This window comes from Nyctibius grandis, chromosome 2 (genome assembly GCF_013368605.1).
Source record: "Nyctibius grandis isolate bNycGra1 chromosome 2, bNycGra1.pri, whole genome shotgun sequence".
NCBI classification, from domain to species: Eukaryota; Metazoa; Chordata; class Aves; order Nyctibiiformes; family Nyctibiidae; genus Nyctibius; species Nyctibius grandis.
Genome location: NC_090659.1, coordinates 93904176 through 93923538, shown reverse-complemented (window position 1 = coordinate 93923538; position 19363 = coordinate 93904176). Strand labels below are relative to the sequence as shown.

General features: G+C 44.0%; 1 protein-coding gene across 3 annotated transcripts in view; it reads right to left on the bottom strand.

Moving 5' to 3' along the window:
• COG3 (component of oligomeric golgi complex 3) overlaps positions 1–16075 on the bottom strand; it is a 35660-nt gene extending 19585 nt beyond the window's left edge. The window contains exons 1-12 of one of the 3 annotated variants that reach the window (XM_068421910.1): positions 15749–16075; positions 13383–13529; positions 12777–12838; positions 10907–11072; positions 10046–10120; positions 9841–9933; positions 9410–9535; positions 7073–7153; positions 6820–6863; positions 6490–6616; positions 5883–5974; positions 71–210 (exon numbers count right to left, since the gene is read on the bottom strand). In XM_068421910.1, coding sequence (XP_068278011.1) covers positions 71–210; positions 5883–5974; positions 6490–6616; positions 6820–6863; positions 7073–7153; positions 9410–9535; positions 9841–9933; positions 10046–10120; positions 10907–11072; positions 12777–12838; positions 13383–13529; positions 15749–16060 — 1465 coding nt within the window. In that variant the 5' untranslated portion in view covers positions 16061–16075. The remainder of the gene's footprint in view (positions 1–70; positions 211–5882; positions 5975–6489; positions 6617–6819; positions 6864–7072; positions 7154–9409; positions 9536–9840; positions 9934–10045; positions 10121–10906; positions 11073–12776; positions 12839–13382; positions 13530–15748) is intronic. The other 2 variants (XM_068421903.1, XM_068421907.1) reach the window with 2 other exon arrangements.
• Positions 16076–19363: the final 3288 nt, after the last annotated feature.

Sequence of the window (19363 nt, the reverse complement as noted above, 5' to 3'; positions counted from 1 at the left end):
CCTATGCAATTTAGTAATTTTATCAATTAAGATGACAGTTAAAAACAATCGGATTCCATCCATGAGTTACCATTGTTCTGTACATGATCTTCAAGCATCTCATTTTTGAGAATCCCGCAGAGTTCAGAAAGTGTCTCTAAGTGAATAACATGGATGATCATTGGCCTCAAGACATCATACAATGAAAGACACAACTTCTCCAAGAGTTCACTATGAAGAAAAAATAAAACAAAGCAAAACTTAGAAATCATTTTAAAATTAAAAAAAAAAAAAAATTAACAAACAACTCTGCCTGTCACAAGGGGAAGATACTGCAAACTGGTTTACCCGGCTACTGTGTAAAGAAATGCTCCTGCTGAGCTCACAGTCATACCCCCAATTTCCCCTTGAGAAAAGGCTCATCTGATTCCAAGTACTCAATAGTTTATTAGAACTAGGAGCACATACATAAAGAGAGACACAGCAGGAGAACTTTGGTAACCTTTTCTGTAACAAATTCCAACATTGCAGGGCATGCTGAAAATTCAAGTGATTTCCCACTTAGACTTGGAAATATAAACACTAAAAATATTTAAGTATTTACAGTGTGGTACAGTTGTTGAGTTTATTGCACTATATATTTTTTTTTTCCTAATTCACAAAGAATGTCTGACAACAGGACAAGGACACTTCAGTCCCTTTCAGAGCGTGGACAAAAAATGCTCACAGAAGAAATATTTTTAATGTCTTTACTGTTGTATTCTATAGCTTCACAAGCAACTTGATAAAACAGTAACTCTCCATGTTAAAAGTAGAAACAAAGGAGAAAGTTTCGATAGCCCGATTATTAAACACAACACTCAACCTCGTATCTCTACTCTTGGCTAGATTTTTAGTAAACTCTTTTATCTGTACATAGACACCTAGTTATTATGTCCTCAGAGCACCTCAGCACTTCAGAAAAAAAATGAGGCCATTTATTATGCCACTAAGAAAAACCTAATAAAGTATGTACTATCTGAAACATTTTCCTCAAAATATTTTATGTAGATATAGGCAAAAAAAGGGAAGCAAGTTCTTACAAAAGAACGTACCTACTTTCCATCATAATAATATATTCCACACATAATATATTCCACACATAATATATTCCACACATAATATATTCCACACATAATATATTCCACACATAATCAGAAGTCTATTCTCATTCCTGGTGTGAAGAGCAATAGTGACAAAATTTCTGTCTGAACAACATTTTACACTGATTTTAATTAGGGATGTTTAGTTCAGGATTTGGACTGAGATAGCTAAATTGGTTCTTAAGCCAATCCTGAGCGTGTCTCACACGAGACCTCAATTTCTCAGAGAAGAGAGACTGCTACTACTCTGGTGCTGTGGCTTATTTCTAGTGCGGCTCTATGCACCTATGCTTTTCCTTTAGCTTTAGAGGATGGGGAGGGTAGTGGGCGGTATTTTTTCCAGGTTACACTTATTCAATTCAAGCTCCACTTCATTTTAAGATAACACAACACTCAGAATCAGTGTATTGGTTATATTAATAGGAATATACTTTATTTATGAACTTCATAGCAAGTGAACATGACCTGCCCAAATTTCAAAATTAAATATCATTATTAAAACACACCAGCAAATCGGAGAAGAAGAATAATCTATTCAATTGCTCTAATGTTACAGATCTGTTGTAAAAAACTTGCAATACTTTTATAAGGCAATTACCATGTGAAGACAACACATGGTAATTGCCTTATAATCACAAGCTGTGATTCTGTGACAACAACCTGTCCCTCTTCCAGATCTAGGCAGAGCAGATACAGATACTGTTATTGTCAGGTGTCTACTGCCCTGCCTTCCATTCAGCCTACAGCCGGTCCAATGGGGATGGGGTGGAGAGGCAACCTATATCAAAGGTCCCACCACAGTCAGAAAAACCTGACAGGCGTATAGCTACCTCCTCCACAAGGAAGAAGAGAAGAGTTTTAGTGGTTGGAGACTCCTTCCTAAAGGGATCTGAGGGCCCAATATGCAGAGCTGACCCCCATCACAGGGAGGTCTGCAGCCCGCCTGGAGCCCGAATCAGGGATATCACCAGGAAACTCCCCAACCTGGTGAAGGCCACAGACTACTACCCCCTGCTGATCTTCCACACAGGTGGGGAAGAAGCTGCATCCTGTAGTCTGAGGGGGATGAAGAAAGACTACAAGGCCCTAGGACAGTTGGTGAAAGAGTCTGGGGCACAAGTTGTTTTCTCCTCCCTCCTTCCATTTTCAGGTGATGACGTGGGATGGAATAGTAGGATTCTCTCTATTAATGCCTGGCTACGAGACTGGTGCTACAGGCAGGGCTTTGGGTTCTTTGATAATGGCTGGTTCTATAAGACAACAGGCGTGACTGTAATACATGGGAAAGGCTTATGTCGTAGGGGCAAAAGGGTTCTGGGACAGGAATTAGCAGGGCTCATTCGGAGAGCTTTAAACTAGATTCGAAGGGGGATGGGGTAGTAGCTGGGCTTGCACCACTGGGGCAACGCTCTAGTGTTGAGGTAGACCAGGAGGCCCCCCATCACCCTGGGGTGAAATCGGTGTGCTCAGCTCGCTCCCTGAAATGCCTGTACACCAATGCGCGCAGCATGGGGAATAAACAGGAGGAGTTAGAAATCCATGGACACCTCACATGACTGGAACGTGGTCACGGATGGCTATGTCCTGTTCAGGAAAGACAGGCCACTAAGGAGAGGTGGTGGAGTTGCTCTTTATGTGAGTGAGCAGCTAGAATGTATTGAGTTCTGTCCAGGGGCGGATCAGGAGCGAGTTGAGAGTTTGTGGGTGAGAATTAAGGGGCAGGCTGGTAGGGGTGATACTGTTGTGGGTGTCTATTACAGGCCACCGGATCAGGATGAGGAGGGTGATGAGGCCTTCTACAGGCAGCTGAGAGCAGTCTCTCAATTACAGGGTCTGGTTGTCATGGGGGATTTCAACTACCCTGATATTTGCTGGGAGGCCTACTCAACCAGCCATCCTCAGTCCGGGAGGTTCCTCCAGTGCATTGATGATAACTTTCTGATGCAAATGGTGGATGAGACAACTAGGAGAGGAGCGCTGCTGGATCTTGTTCTCGCTAACAAGGAGGGTCTGGTTGAAGCGGTGAAGGTTGAGGGCAGCCTTGGTTGTAGTGACCATGGCTGAGTCAGTTCAGCCATGAGTTCAGGATCTCATGTGGCAGGAACAGAATAGCTAGCAGAATCACAACCCTGGACTTCAGGAGGGCCAACTTTGGCCTTTTCAAGCAATTGCTAGGGGAAATGCCATGGGACAGGGTACTAGAAGGTAAGGGGGCCCAAGATAGTTGGTTAGCATTCAAGGACTGCTTCTTCCGAGCTCCAAGATCAGAGCATCCCAACAGGTAGGAAGTCAAGGAAGGGTACCAGGAGACCTGCATGGTTGAACAGGGAACTGCTGGGCAAACTCAAGCGGAAGAAGAGGGTGTACAGATCATGGAAGGAGGGGCTAGCCACTTGGGAGGAATATAAGTCTGTTGTCAGAGGATGTAGGGAGGCAACTAGGAAAGCTAAGGCCTCCTTGCAATTAAACCTTGCAAGAGAGGTCAAGGACAACAGAAAGGGCTTCTTCAAATACATTGCAGGTAAAACCAACACTAGAGGCAATGTAGGCCCACTGATGAATGAGGTGGGGGTCCTGGAGACAGAGGATAAAAAGAAGGCCGAATTACTGAATGCCTTCTTTGCCTCTGTCTATACTGTTGGAGGCTGTCCTGAGGAGCCCCGGACCCCTGAGGCCCCAGAAGAAGTCAGGATAGAGGAGGAATCTGTCTTGGTAGATGAGGGCTGGGTCAGGGACCAATTAAGCAATCTGGACATCCATAAATCCATGGGCCCTGATGGGATGCACCCGCGGGTGCTGAGGGAGCTAGTGGAAGTCATTGCTAGGCCACTCTCCATCATCTTTGCTAAGTCGTGGGCAACGGGAGAGGTGCCTGAGGACTGGAGGAAAGCGAATGTCACTCCAGTCTTCAAAAAGGGCAAGAAGGAGGACCCGGGTAACTATAGACCGGTCAGCCTCACCTCCATCCCTGGAAAGGTAATGGAACAACTTGTCCTTGGTGCTGTCTCTAGGCACATCAAGGATAGGGGGATCATTAGGGGCACTCAACATGGCTTCACCAAGGGGAAGTCATGCTTAACCAACTTGATAGCCTTTTATGAGGATGTTACCCGGTGGATAGATGATGGTAAAGCTGTGGATGTGGTCAATCTCAATTTCAGTAAAGCGTTTGACACGGTCTCCCACAGCATCCTCGCAGCTAAACTGAGGAAGTGTGGTCTGGATGATCGGGTAGTGAGGTGGATTGTGAACCGGCTGAAGGAAAGAAGCCAGAGAGTGGTGGCCAATGGGACAGAGTCTAGTTGGAGGTCTGTGTCTAGCGGAGTCCCTCAAGGGTAGGTACTGGGACCAGTTCTATTCAATATATTCATTAATGACTTGGATGAGGGAATAGAGTGCACTGTCAGCAAGTTCGCTGATGACACAAAACTGGGAGGAGTGGCTGACACACCGGAAGGCTGCGCAGCCATTCAGAGGGACCTGGACAGGCTGGAGAGTTGGGCGGGGAGAAACTTAATGAAATATAACAAGGGCAAGTGTAGAGTCCTGCATCTGGGCAAGTACAACCCCATGTACCAGTACAAGTTGGGGACAGACCTGTTGGAGACCAGCGTAGGGGAAAGGGACCTGGGGGTCCTAGTGGACAACAGGATGACCAGGAGCCAGCACTGTGCCCTTGTGGCCAAGAAGGCCAATGGTATCCTGGGCTGTATTAGAAGGGGTGTGGTTAGCAGGTCGAGAGAGGTTCTCCTCCCCCTCTACTCTGCCCTGGTGAGGCCGCATCTGCAATATTGTGTCCAGTTCTGGGCCCCTCAGTTCAAGAAGGACAGGGAACTGCTAGAGAGAGTCCAGCGCAGAGCCATGAAGATGATTAAGGGGGTGGAACATCTCCCTTATGAGGAGAGGCTGAGGGAGCTGGGTCTCTTTAGCTTAGAGGAGACTGAGAGGTGACCTCATTAATGTTTATAAATATGTAAAGGGCAAGTGTCATGAGGATGGAGCCAGGCTCTTTCAGTGACATCCCTTGACAGGACAAGGGGCAATGGGTGCAAGTTGGAACACAGGAGGTTCCACATAAATATGAGGAAAAACTTCTTTATGGTGAGGGTGACCGAACACTGGAACAGGCTGCTCAGAGAGGTTGTGGAGTCTCCTTCTCTGGAGACATTCGAAACCCGCCTGGACGCGCTCCTGTGTGGTATGGTCTAGGCAATCCTGCTCCGGCAGGGGGATTGGACTAGCTGATCTTTCGAGGTCCCTTCCAATCCCTAACATTCTGTAATTCTGTGATACATACAGGCACATGCAAACACTCCTTGACAGTAAGGGTAGCTCACTAACTCTATATCCTTGATGAAAAATGGCTGGAGTTCATCAGCTTAATTTTACACTGAAGTAAATGAAAAGTACTTCTTCAACCATTGGCATAGAGGAAGTAAAAAACAGCTGAGAGCTGTAGCGCTGCAAACTACAGCTATTTCCAAAGCAACTGTGTATCTTTATCTCTTTCAGACCATCTACAGAGCATTTACATTACTTAGATTATTTACAGAGAATGTAAACTATCAGCTTCCCTTGAAGAAAAAAAGAAAATAAAAGAACATCAAATTCTGACGCATAAAGTGATTAAGGGTTTTTTTCTTGCTGGTTCTTACCAAACCTCTTCAACACAACCCTATTTGCCATATATAACATTGTCTGCTATATCACAGCATAGTAAATACAACATGCAGTAAAACAAAACCAGCATGTACCACCTACTCCAGTTTTGGTGTTGGTTTTGTGAAGAACTCATTGTAAAGCTGGTGTTCATCCTGGCATACATGGACCATAAAGGCACAACCACTTCGTACCTGTATTCACAGAAATACAAATACTTGGTTATTAAATTATTTTCCTTGCACCAGTACCACAGGAAGTATTACAGATATTGTTATTGTTGTATATTATATCATTATATTATATATTGTATTATTATGACTATAGCTAGGATTAAATTGAAGCTTCATGAAATTGAAAATTATTGAGATCAACTAGAAAATTAAGGACTGAAAAGATGTTACTAGCCAAATAAAAGCTCATTGTGTAATTTCTGTCCCTTTTTGTTTCTGATGAAATTTAAGTAACCACATCTTATGCTTTTGCAAATACCCCTTTGTAAGGTTTGTTGCAGAGCAGAGTTTTTACAGAATAATCTTCCACAAAACACACATTACTTGAAAATATTAGGAAAGTTGTAATGATTGAAAACCACAAACAAAAGCGACAATTCTGCATGTAAACAATTGAGTTAAATAAGTACATTTTACATGGGGGAGGGGGGATTAAAACATAGCAAAAACCCACAACACGTGACTCTGTTACCTACCAGAGCACAATGATCTCTGTTGTTCTGACTGGTTAATTCTGTAACAGTGCTAGCGATACTTGGACCAAGCAAAAGCTCCCTCTGGTCAAGGTAACATTGATGGATTTCATTGAGAACTTGTTGATACCTGGCCAAGAAATTAAAACAGTAACTGCATCCTGAAGCTCACTTTCTGGTAAACATACAATTCATTCTAACACTTTTAGGTCTACATAATTTTGGTTTTTCAAATTTTCTTTTAAACTAATAATGTGTTAAACAGTATTTAAGCAAAAGTGAAGATTTTCAAAACTTAAAATTGTTGAAAATAAGTTATGTAGACGTACTCACTCTGGCATTTTTTCATATCTTTGCTCTACTTGTTCAATAAGAGTCTACACAATAAAAAGAAAAAAGTATTATCAGCAAATGATATTTTTTCTAATAATTGGAAAACAGTTTGCAGTATTTTTCCATGGACACAATATGCAATCTCTGGATATTCACACTTGCACAATATGCAGTCCTTGCATTCACACTACTAATAAATCCAAATCCCATTTTCATAGCTTCCGTTTTAACAGTTAGCTACCAGCCTACTTACTCTGACTTTGGGAGCAGCTGCTCTGAATTTTACATAAAACAGTGTGAAGGCATTGTCAGAATTTGGCACAGCTGAAGGATCCTGAAAGAAGAGATGAGTAATTGGTTAAAAAGGAAAATACTACATTTGGCTTCTAGTATTAAATGGCTGAGATAATTAGGCTCTAAAACAGGGTATTAGTTCTTTACATTTATATTGCCACTGGAACAGCTCTTTGCCACTTTCCATCCAGAAAGGCATGCTTGTTTCAGAGCTCAGATAAAGCCAGATGGAAGAACAAAACCCATAACAAAAGTTTCAACCAACAGTCTCTGCAGCAAAGTAACATTTTCAGTAATTACAGCATTCTCCATTAGAGACAAGAATCTTCTCTGGACCTGCCACAGTGGTACTGATTGCTGCTCCTTAATCTGTAGTACAAAACTGGAACAAAATTTCCCTTTTACCCGTCAGTCCCAGGACAGAGAAGCTAAGTTTCAGCTCACATTCAAGCTTCAACTGGAATGTCAAGTTTTGAGGCAGTTCCCCTGCGGCTCCCCGGCTTATCTGGGCAGACAGTTTGAATTTAGACAAATTCTAGCACTAACAAAGCAGAGCGGAGACTCAATTTACCCACCAGGCTTTCTTCCCCTTATCCCTACTGATGGCATAGAAAGAAGCAGATGGCCTTCCCTTGAAACATGGTGGGGACGGGAAAACTCTTCCACCTTCCCCAGCTCCACTTTCATCCCTGTGAGCAATCTGATCATCCTTCTACAAACACAGATCAAAATCCCCACTCACATGTGAGGAGTAACAAAGAACATCTAGATCTCATCAGCCCCTTTCCAGTCCTGACCAGACCTCTTGTTGTGTTGCAATAGGAAATCTCAACACTTGATCACAACTAAAGGCCACTGGTCCAGTAACTGCACTTACTGGTCCAGTAAAGCAGACATTATATTTCAGAGAAGTAAGGTAAACATCCACAAAACTCCCATGTAGAAGGGAACGAGGAGGTCATCTGACCCCTAAAAGAGGTCCCCTTCCTGACTTGAAACTGCTAAGCAGCAATTCAAGTGCACAAACGAGGTTTCACTTCTTTCTGTAGACATGCTTATTATCGGAGATGTTCAATTCTGTTTGAATTCAGCTCAGTCATGGCAATCCGTTGGCATCAAACCAAGCTACCATACTTTTTTAAATTAAAAGTAATTTTGTACCAAATACAAAAAATGTTCAATGCCACTTAACCAAGATCTTCAGTCTCAGAGTATCCTTTAGCAAGTTTCCATGAACATTGTTTAAAATCACTTTCTTTATGTCCGAAAGATGCTACAATTGAGAACTGACAATTTCACTGGTTATCCCTCATGACACCAAGTTTGACTGTAAGCAGACTGAGCATATGGCATACAACAATTAACTGGAGAAAGAAAGGAAGTGGGTAGAAAGAGACATTCCCCTCTCCTTTCTCCTCTGCCAAAGTATCGCAGCACGAGATTATTAACATTTTAATGAGACCAAAAAATGCCCCTACTCACCTTTATGCCTAAGTCCCACCCTAGTGAATGGGAGTAAAGCACCCAACTCTTCCCTGTGGCTCTCTTAACATCGCTGTCAACATTTTAAAACCAGAAGATATTGCCAAAACCAGTAGGAACCTGTCACAGTTATTCTCTGCAGCTGCACAAAGCAGTGCAGACTTATCAAAAAGAAATATTTAGATGACCAAGAGCACTGAAAATACTGGAATACAATACTGACAAAGTCACGTCATGAACTCGGAGTTGCTGTACTTTAACAGTTTTTATCCTGCGACACCCAGCTCCTGTCTTCATTCAAGTATTCCCTGTAACCTCTCTCTCTGTCTCTAATGATCCATCTCCAAAACAGACCCCGACAGTACCTGTATTTCTCTTGTGCACCCTCCCCGTCTGGCAACACAGACAGCAGCGCGCGCTTCAGCTGTTTCAGAGCTACAGCATGCAAACTAGTTCAGGAAAGCATGCCGTCTGGCCAGCTGGTTGCTGACTCTCTAACTCAAGTTCTTTATCCATCTCTGGCCTTCACTGAGGTTACTATTCACCTACTTCAATTCACCTACTTCATCTTCTTCAATTTCCAGGATTTTTTTAATTACTATTATTTTTAAATCTTTGTAATTACTAGGTCTCCATCAGATTCGGCTCAAACTTGGCCAATCTACACAAACACTGTGGTATAGGACTGACCTATTTTCCACACAGAACTGCTGACACCTCCCACCCTCAAAAAAAATAAAAGACAAGAGCACTGTATAGTGTTACAATAGACATTTCAGTACAGCTCAAGTTACCACTTACTGATTCAACTTACCCTTTTCATTAACTGGCTTGTGAGGTTCTGTAGTGTATTCACAGTATACGTCTTGATAAGGTGCATAGCTTTAGAAAGGCATTGTTTAAACTTAATCAAATATACAGGATAGTCTTTAAAATTTGGCTGAAAGAAATAAAAAATCCATTTGAAATACAAACAATAAGCCAAAAATTTATCAAAACTTAAAATACTCTTTTACTAGCTAGAAAAGCTAGTTTGTACAAACTAAAACCAGTATTTTATAAAAATTAAGCAGAATATTACGTATATTCAGTAAAATTTCTTAAGTTCATAAACCGTCATCTTTGCTTTCTTACTGCATTTGGCAGAGAGAACATTTTATAGGGAAAAAATCACCATAAAAATAGTATGAATACACAGTTTTGAAACTATTAAGATTTAACTAAAAACAATACAGAATTACTTACATGCGACGAAATATATGCAATACAATCATCAAGCTTAGCCAGCATGGGAATGAATCCTTCACTGTTCACGGAGAGCGTAGGTGAATTCAATTTCTTTAGAAAACAAGACACAGCATTACCCCGAGTAACTTAATGTTGGCGAAGAAGTTCAAAAGATTGGTACGCTTTCATTTTCTAAGACTATTAACAGTGAAATAATACTTACTGTGTTGATGTTTTCCAGCTCATTAAAATAAGAAAGCTTCTGCTGGATGTTTTCAGCCAGGTCAACAAGTTCTGACTATTAAAAAACAACAAATAAAAGAAAATTAGCAACCTAGCAAGTCATTGAAATATATATTTTATATATTTTTAAAATATATACATAAAGAATTATTCAGCCTCCCTTTCAGCTCTCAGCACACACCAGTGTTAACTAGCTCTAGATAACTTGCAACTAAGGAAGTATTACAAAAGATGCAGAATACAGCAGTGCTCTCTTGCTCTCTCTTACCAGAGGAAGACACACTACTCTCAATAGTCTATCTAAAAACATATATTCTACAAGTTTGTCGGCATTCCATGGATACTATTGTACACAAACAGCAGTGCTGCCACCAGTATTACAGAGAACTGTAGAAATCCTGTATTTCAGGATTGAAGCCTTTAAAAGTTCTCTCTTACCAAGTGATGCTAAAAAGGCATGTTCCTTATATCACTGTTGGAGCAGTTCATGAGGAGAAAGTATCTGGGAAATAAGCTCCTAACTTTAAAAAAATCTTTCTTCTTGCAATAACCAGCTCAAAATACCTCCGTAAGTGATAAAGTTTGCACTTGTCAGGCATCCCTTACAAAAGCTCCCCTCAGCTAGCTATCCTGCTTGATTAAAGTGCATATCAACAAAAAATGAACATTTTACTGCACAGCGCCTGACACCCTAGCTGCAGGTGAAACACACCAAAAACCGAGGTCCAAAGCAAACTGGAGGGACTGTCACCACAGCTCACAAGGTTTCCCAGCCTAAGAAAAAGAAACTTTCATTTATGGTACCTTAGAATTTTCCAGTAATCCTCCTATCAAAGATTACCTGCTCTTTCAAAAGTTGTTCACAGGCTTCGTGCAGCGTTCCTGTCTTCGTGGACACAAAAAGATACTGTTTTTGCAGCGACTCCAGGTGCTGAAGCGCACTATTCACATCATTCAAGATAGCATCACATTGCTCCTGAAACCCAGACAAGTAATCCCTCATCTGTCTAGAAAAAGAGAATTGACAGATAACAAGTAAAATTTCACTTGCTGTATTTGCAAATGCAGCTGCCTGCAGGGATACTGCCACTACCTTTCCCTCTCTAGGAATAAAAGACCACTTGCATCAAGGAAGAGTGCACAATAAGCAGCTGTTTTGTGACCCACAGAAATAACAGATCTATTGGGTTTGGAACAGCCACTGCAGTAACTCCATTTCCCCGACACTCCTTATAGCAAGCCCACCCAGACAGCAGCAGCATGCACCACAGCTAGTACAGAGCACGCAAATACTGTCTAAATGGACAGCATAAACATAGTGACTACTGCAGGCTACTGCTAGCAGCCAAATTCTACCTGCCTTGCTTCCAACAGGGGTGTTAATTTGGGTCTTTTCTATACAATTTTCAGTTTCCATTTAGAAATTACTTTTACTCTCCTAAAGTAGCTGAAATTATCCAGAGGATTCAAAACTTACTGTAAGGACTGAAAGAGGCTTAAATGAAATAGATCCAGTATGTAATGTCACCAAGTTTGTCTAAGGCTCAATGCAGATATAAACTCTAAATGATCACTAAATATATGTCACACATTCAGCTTGACTAAAGCACCGTTTAAAATTAATTACTCTTGGATGTCAGCTAAAACTTCTGAGCTCTACTTTACCACATATAAAGCAGCAAGTAAAATCACAATTCTCTGTAGTCGTGTGCAACACCCTCTAGTGTACAACAGGCAAAAAACTTACTTATTATCCTCCTGTTCCTCTGGCCTCCTGCAAAGAATTACACATTGGCCACCCTACAAACCATTCTGCATCCATGGCACGCTTAAGTATCTGTGTGCGCTATTATTAACACATCAACTGACAAAGTGCAAAGGTGCTGTTCTTTTTAGTTTGTTAATGATATGATCATGGGTTTAGTATACGCCTAAACCTCTGCTTTTAAGAACTGTCACATCCTCCAAAGTCAGTGCAAAAGAGGAAGAGGCAGACCAAAGAAAAGCAGAAAAAACAGAAGAGGGGAATACAGCAGCATCTCTTTGTGGCCAAGGGCAAGTTTGTAAAGTCTAAAAACACAGGCCAGTTTCCATAAAAGCCATCAGCAGACTTGGATAAGCCATTCAGCTGTACTTCAGACTCTTGAGGGGCAACTGCTAAAGTCAGTGGGAAGGGGTTCTTCTGAGCCTGACAGAAAAGTCAGTTAGAAAAAAATAGATGAGAATGCCAAGTCTCAAAACTGGAGTTGAGCAAAGTGTCAAGGAATGCACGGAATGCAGATACAGAATCACAGCCACAGTCACTGGCGAACCAAATGACGAGAGGAGAAATGACTACCAGCCACACCTGCTTACAGTCTCTCCCTCAGAGGATGCCATTTCAATAGCAGCGGCAGCTGAAAAGGCATACGAAAACTCTTAGACTGCTTTTGTCTACAACCCTGTCTATAAGTCAAAACTAATTTCAGTCTGTCTTAATATACTGAGCAGTTTCAGAAGAAAATCTGTGTCCCTTTGAACTGCTCTGCCACAAGGGCAATAGCCTTCAGGATGGGAGTGGGGCATACTGCCTTGGAAACCTTCAGCTGTTCCAACACATTCCTCCGTTCCCTGCCAGCTGAACCCAAATGCGTGATAACATTATACAGACAAGATAAGTCCTTCAAGGTTTAAATTGCGTACAATGAAGGGAACTGAGAAAGAACACGTACCTGTACTTGGCACCTTCATCTTGATCCATCTGTGTTTGTACCTGAGCAAACCATGAGAAGAACTAGAAGAGATTTTATGGTGTGAACAACACAGATATCACATGCAACCAATTTAAAAAAACAATCAGATCTATGAAATGAAGATGAGCTTTCGTTAAAAACAGAGCTGTGTCAGAACTTAATTATTAATGAAGGAAACAAACTATAACTCCTCATTGTAGGTTCCTTCCAACTGAAATATTCTATTCTGTTCCTCCACTAAATTAAAGTGGGAAAGACTGGATTTCATCTATTTTTATTTGCACAAGAACAATGCTGTCACGTTAGAAAAGGGAGGAGGGGGCACGACATTCTTCTACATTATGAGCAACACCACCCTACTGAAGGGGTGACTTACTTTCACATAAGACTGCACTCGAAATGAGAAAAGTATCTGTCACTTAAGAGCTACGACTTCAATGATTGCCCCACCAAGTTTCTTCATCCAACTTGAAAACAGCCAAAAAAATTTAATAAACCCACCAAAAGCTAGACAAGAGACACAGAAACTCACAGAATTCTCTGATGAAGATTACTGTAACTTGGAGGTTATTCAGCACCACTTACCTGCTGTGCTGTTTCAATTCTTTCATCCTCCATCCCCAGTACAGCAAATCCTTTCAAGAGGACATCCTCTGTGGATTCTGGCACTGCAGCCGTCAGCGTAACTGTTAGCGACTGGGATGTTAGGCTGCACAAATCTTCAATGGGAAGCTGTTCACAAAAAAACACAAAACTTTAGTTAGAGAACTTAATAAGAATTAGTGTATTCATCTCAACTACGATAACACAATGCAAAGCGTCAACCTGAGAAAATCACAGGCACACACTTTTGAAGAAACAAATGCAACGGACATTTTATCCATCAGTATGATAATACACCAACAACTACCACATCTGTATATTCAGAAACACCTAACAAATTTTTTTTTCAATTAAAGTCAGAAAATATACAGCATTTTATACAAGTACACGTTTATGTAAGAACAGAAACTGAATGTACATGTATCTGACATACTGACGAGCTATACTTTAATTTCCAATTTAACTGGTTCTATACTCAGAGAAATGCACTAGAAAATTTATCTGAGAACACAAGAATTCAGAACACATGCAGAAGCAGAAATAAATGTCACTATTGTTTACACTACATGGCAACACCACCGCACAGGAACTGTCAGATCTTTTTGGCCAGATATTCAGAGAAAATTCAAGACTTAACACTGATGGAATTTATTCAGGAAATAGTGTTTCATATTCTTTCAAATGCTTTTTAATGAAGAAGCCAAGCTAAAAGGAAAGACTTTTTTAGAAGACAAGGAGTAGCTCTGCTGAACAGGAATTATTGTCCACGCTGATTTTTTAAGCAAGAAAAATACGGAAAAAAGTAACTTGAAAGAATTTGTATTTAAGTATGATTGAAGACTATTAATTATCTTATATGGAAGAAACTAATTCAACAAAACAAATATCATTATATACTCTTCATTAGCGTAATACCCTTTTTAATTCACTTGATAAGTACAATATGTTTTCTATTGCTGAGAACATCAGCAGCATAAAACCAGAAAATACTACTTAAAAACAAATCGGTATCCCTCTACAAAATTACTCAGTAAAATATTCATTGCCTGGTAATATTAGTCTGGCAAAGAAAGAACTGTCGGGATTTCAGATATCTGAGAAAACACAGACTGACCTTTTTTGTTCAAATTCAACCTATCTCTGCCCCCCACCCTCCAAAACAGGCAGGACTCCAGCTGGGAGCCAGGGTTTCTCTCCTGCCTACTACTGAGGAAAAGACGAGCCCATCAGAGCCTGCTTTTTCAGAGCAGCCAAGGCGCCACTGTCCCAATCCACTTCAGATGGAGCCAAGACCAGCTGAAGTCCTCAACGTCTTGCCATCCCCGTTGTCCTGACTGGCAAATGCCTTGTTGCAAAGCTGTTTTAGATCCTTAAGAACATTCTCCAACAGCAGCACATCCTTCTACAATCATTTGGGATGCCTGCCAGTATTTACTTTAGTATAGTTGCATCCAACTTACACAAAAAAGACACCAGGAAGCATAAAATGAAACGGGTGCATTTCTGAAAGGAACTGCTTTACCCCCTCCCCTTTGGTATTCTGACCTTTCAGAGGCAACTGTGTTGATTTTATGGCACTGTACCTTCTGCTACGATCTTGTTCAAACACAAAACCTCATGAAAAGTGCTGTTAAGGAATGCAAACATTTTGTTCCCCTCCCCTTCGCAGACAAGGAAGCATTCATAAATAATCACCTTGTCAGAGTCTGATATTTTATAACCGGGTGGGAGGCCACGTTTTCCATGGTAACAACAAATTCTTAGGCTTTTTACCACTATTCCTGGCTTTATACGGCTCATTGAATCACCTGTAAGTTGTACCGGGAAATAGCATTGGTGCCAGCAGCTATGAATTAATCAGGGTGAAATTAAGAGGACCAAGCCCATGTAACCATGACTAAACCTCTCAATTTTAAGAGGACAAACTTCGATGAACTGGAGGAAGCAGTAAGGACAGGCAGCGAAAACCCCGGCGATTTCAAGAGGAAAGCCACCTCCGCGGCCCCCAGGCCCCCCGCACGCCGGGGCGGGCGGGCAGCACGGCGGCGGGAGGCCCCTCGGGCAGGCTGGAGAAGAAGTGAGCCCTCCCGACGGAGGCGAACCGGGGCGACGGGCTGGGGAGGCGACTGTGGACGCAGCGGAAGAGGGGAGGGCTCACGGCCCCAAGCCCCGCCGGAACGCAAACCGCTGCCGAGCCCCGTAAATACCGGGAGAGAGCGGCGGCCCCGCAGGCCCCAGCCGGTCAGGCCGGGCCGGGCTGGGCCGCCACCCCCCGGCCGCCTGGCGACGTGGCACGGCGGCGCCTCCCTCGCTCCCTCCCTCCGGCCCGGGCAGCGCTGCCGCCTCACCTCGGGCGGCACCGGCAGGTTCTCGGCCGCCGCCTTCAGCTCCAGCACCGAATCCGTCTGGCGGTCGCTGAGCGGCGCGGCGGGCTGCGGGCGGCGGTCCCACAGGCTCAGGCGGTCCCACAGCTCCCTGCCCGCCGGCTCCGCGGGCGGCAGCTCCGCCATGCTGGCGGCGGGGACAGCGGCAGCCGGGCCGGGCCGGGCCGAGGAAAGGAGCGGAGCGGGGCGGGGCGGAACGGAACGCTCGGGAGCGCGGCGCCGCTTCCGGGGGAGGCACAGCACGCACCGCTCCGCGTCGCGTGGCAGCAGCGTCATTGGTGGAGAGAAGTGCGTCAGCGAGGGACGGAAGGGGGGAGAGCGAGGGGCGGCTGGCCGGGATGGCGCCCCCTGCCGGCAGGGAGGAGCGCAGGCGGCTGCGGCGCCGCCGGGCTGGGCCTGGCCACCGTGTGGCGCCGGCGCGCGCTCCGTGTCCCCAGGTTCCCCCGCGCGCGGCGGGGCCCGCGGCGCTCCCGGCTGGCAGCGGAGGGACCGCGGTGCACCGCGGGCGGCTGGAGAAGGGCCGGGGCTGGCAGCTGGCTCGGCCCGTCCCTTCCCCGGAACCTCCTCTCCCGAGGCGGCAGCGGGCCCGCAGGACGGCCCCGGTGCCGGCACCTCACGCCGGGCCACCCTCCCCTGCAGCCAGCCGCGCAGCTCCGGGCCAGGAGTTCTCTGTCCCAAACTCAACCAGATCAGAACGTTTAATAACCAAGACTTGCTTTTGCAGCGGTGTTTTTGGTCTGGTTCAAGCTAACCTCACAACTGAAGTCCCCATGACATGGATGAAGGGAGCCCCTGGTGCAGCCGGATGTGCCGTGACCCTGTGTCACACCCCGCTGCCTCCGCCCTTCCCTGCTGGGAGCTCTGGCACCTGCCGGCGCCGCGGCAGGCCAGGGCGGGCAGCTAGCGTTCCTTTCCCTGCGTGTAAGCTCTAGTGTCTCTCCCTCAGGGGTCAGGACAGCACCGACACAGTACAGGGAGGCAGCCCGCCATTTTCACAGCATACACATCTGCGGCGAGCTGAAAAGACGACACGGACTCTGCTGCTCAAGGAAGCAAAGACCAAAGGCCCTTTATTGTTACTCTGCTACCCTATTTAAGGGCTACAAGCAGGAGCCGGACTATGCAGTTCAAGATAACATCAACATTCACACGCTAAGCACCCATCACACATCCTGGCAAGGGCCACAGTGTTCTGGGCTCAAATCATCAACAACCATTCCTTGTTTTCAGTTCTGTGTTCAGAACTGACCTTCAACACGTGTTTACTTGTTACATGCCTCAAAGGGCCCTGTGAACTGGTCGCAGCTCCTTTATTTTAAAAGCGAGCGAGAACTATTCTCAATGGAGCATTCCCAAGCAAATCCTCTGCTCTTCACGTAAAGCACAGCTGTTTGCAGGCTGATGGGCTTCCACATTTCCCCCTTTTTTGTTTATTTCGATGACAAGGGTGGTCATGATGTGGGTTTTGGCTTTTCAGAGTCCTCTGATTGCAGACCAGTTAAAGTGAAAGACTATAACAAAAAAATAAGAGTATAAAACCGCCCACTATTACAAACATCCATAACGTAAGTTTAGACCCATAAACCAATTCTTTACATTTAACCACTTAACATTGTCCGATATATCATCCAAGACTCTTTTTGCTAATTCCTTAAGATTAGATAATTGATTTTGTCGGGCAGCTTTTAGGTCTTGCACTTGGCCATTTTGAATCATTGGTCAAAACAGGGATTTCAGGATCCCACCACGTTATGGGTGCAAACAATAGGGGTTCCAGCATGTGTGCCCAATAAAGGGTATCATCTGCCATACTCCCTTGAGGACAGACCCAAAACAAACAACTTATTATAATCACCTTTTAATTTGCAGAGATCAAGGCAAAATAAGCTAAAAGGGTATTACAGGGTGTAGGCTCAGCCTCAATCTGATACCACTTTAGCAAAAGCAGGCCTCAGAGCAGACCCCAAAAGACCCACTCTGTGCAACCCTCAGATAGAACCAACCCCCCCCCAGCAATTTTCCTTTAACCCAAAACAACTGCACCTTCCGAAACCAGCTGCTTGTTCTGTGGGCAGTGTCTGCCTCTGGGACTGATAACACTTAAAGTTATATCTATCACTGACTCTTGCTTGTGCTTATTCCCAGAGAATCCAAGGTCTCTGTTAAATTCCTCACTAATTACAAAGAAGGGCCAAAGATAAACAAGACTGTGAACAACATCTTTGTAATGTCTAAATTAACTTGATTCACAAGCTCTGGCACCAGGAGAAGAGATACATGCTGTGAGAACCAGAACAGTATCTTCTCCTCGGAGCCACCTGCATGTGTCAACAGAAAGGCCTTAACCACGCTTGTGTGGAAGCGGGGTCACACAGCAGACAGCACAACTATGGGGGGACTACGACCACCAGAGACCACCCAAGACCCCTCGCAGCATGCTACTTGCGTGCTCATCCAGTCATTGCAGCATTCCCCAAGTAATGCCTGGTGTCGGGTTGACTGTTCTACGTCGCTTGCGTGGTCCCTGTACTTTCAGCGTCTGCATTTCTGGTACTGGGTTCTGGCTGTGGTTTCTCCAGCTCATGGTATGGCTTCACGTATCTCGCAGGTAGCCAATGAGGACCTGTTGGGAGTAAAACACAAGCATATCCCCTCCCCCATGTCAACAATTTTACTGGTCCACGCCAATCAGTCGGGCCCGGCAGATCTTTATACCAAACCTTAGGATTTTGTGTAAAGGGTACTTTACCCTGAAAATGTCGTTCCACTGCCATGGTATCTAATTGAGAAGATGACCGATTTAAAAAATTTAAAGTGAACACAGCCATATCTAATTGTTCTTGAGGAGTTGTGGCTACACTCCCCCTTTTTTGTTTTTGTAACATGTGTTTCAAGTTTTGATGTGTCCGTTCAATTCTGGCTTGTCCGGTGGGGGTGTGCGAGAGACCTGTAACGTGACACACACCCCACTGTTGTAGAAATAAGGCCACTGCTTGTGATACATAGGCGGGTCCATTGTCTGTTTTCATTTGTTTGGGGAGGCCCATAAGCGCAAAGCACCTTGTCCAATGTTTCTTAAGGTCCTGAGTCCATTCCCCTGTAGCTGCAGAAGCAACAACATAACCAGAAAAGGTATCCACAGTAACGTGAACATATTTTTGCCTGCCAAAAGGTGGATAATGTGTAACATCTGTTTGCCAAATTTCATTAGCCTTCAGTCCCCTGACATTTACACCATCATGATAAGTTGCAGTATTGTATAATTGACAATTGTTACATGCCCGAATAATACCATGGGCCTGCATTTTTGTCAGAGCAAATTCTTTCTGTAAACTGTGAGCATTTTGATGGAAAAAGGAGTGAGATAATTGTGCATGTTGAAATCGTTGAGTAAGGGAGGATGATGTTATGGCTAAAACAGTGTACTTATCAGCTGCCACATTCCCTTCTACCAGAGGTCCTGGCAAGCGAGTGTGAGACTGAATATGAACGATAAAGCAAGGATGCTGTCGTTGCTGAAGCAGGGTTGCAATAGCAAGGAAAAGTTTATACATCTCTTGATTGCTAATTTCTTTGATA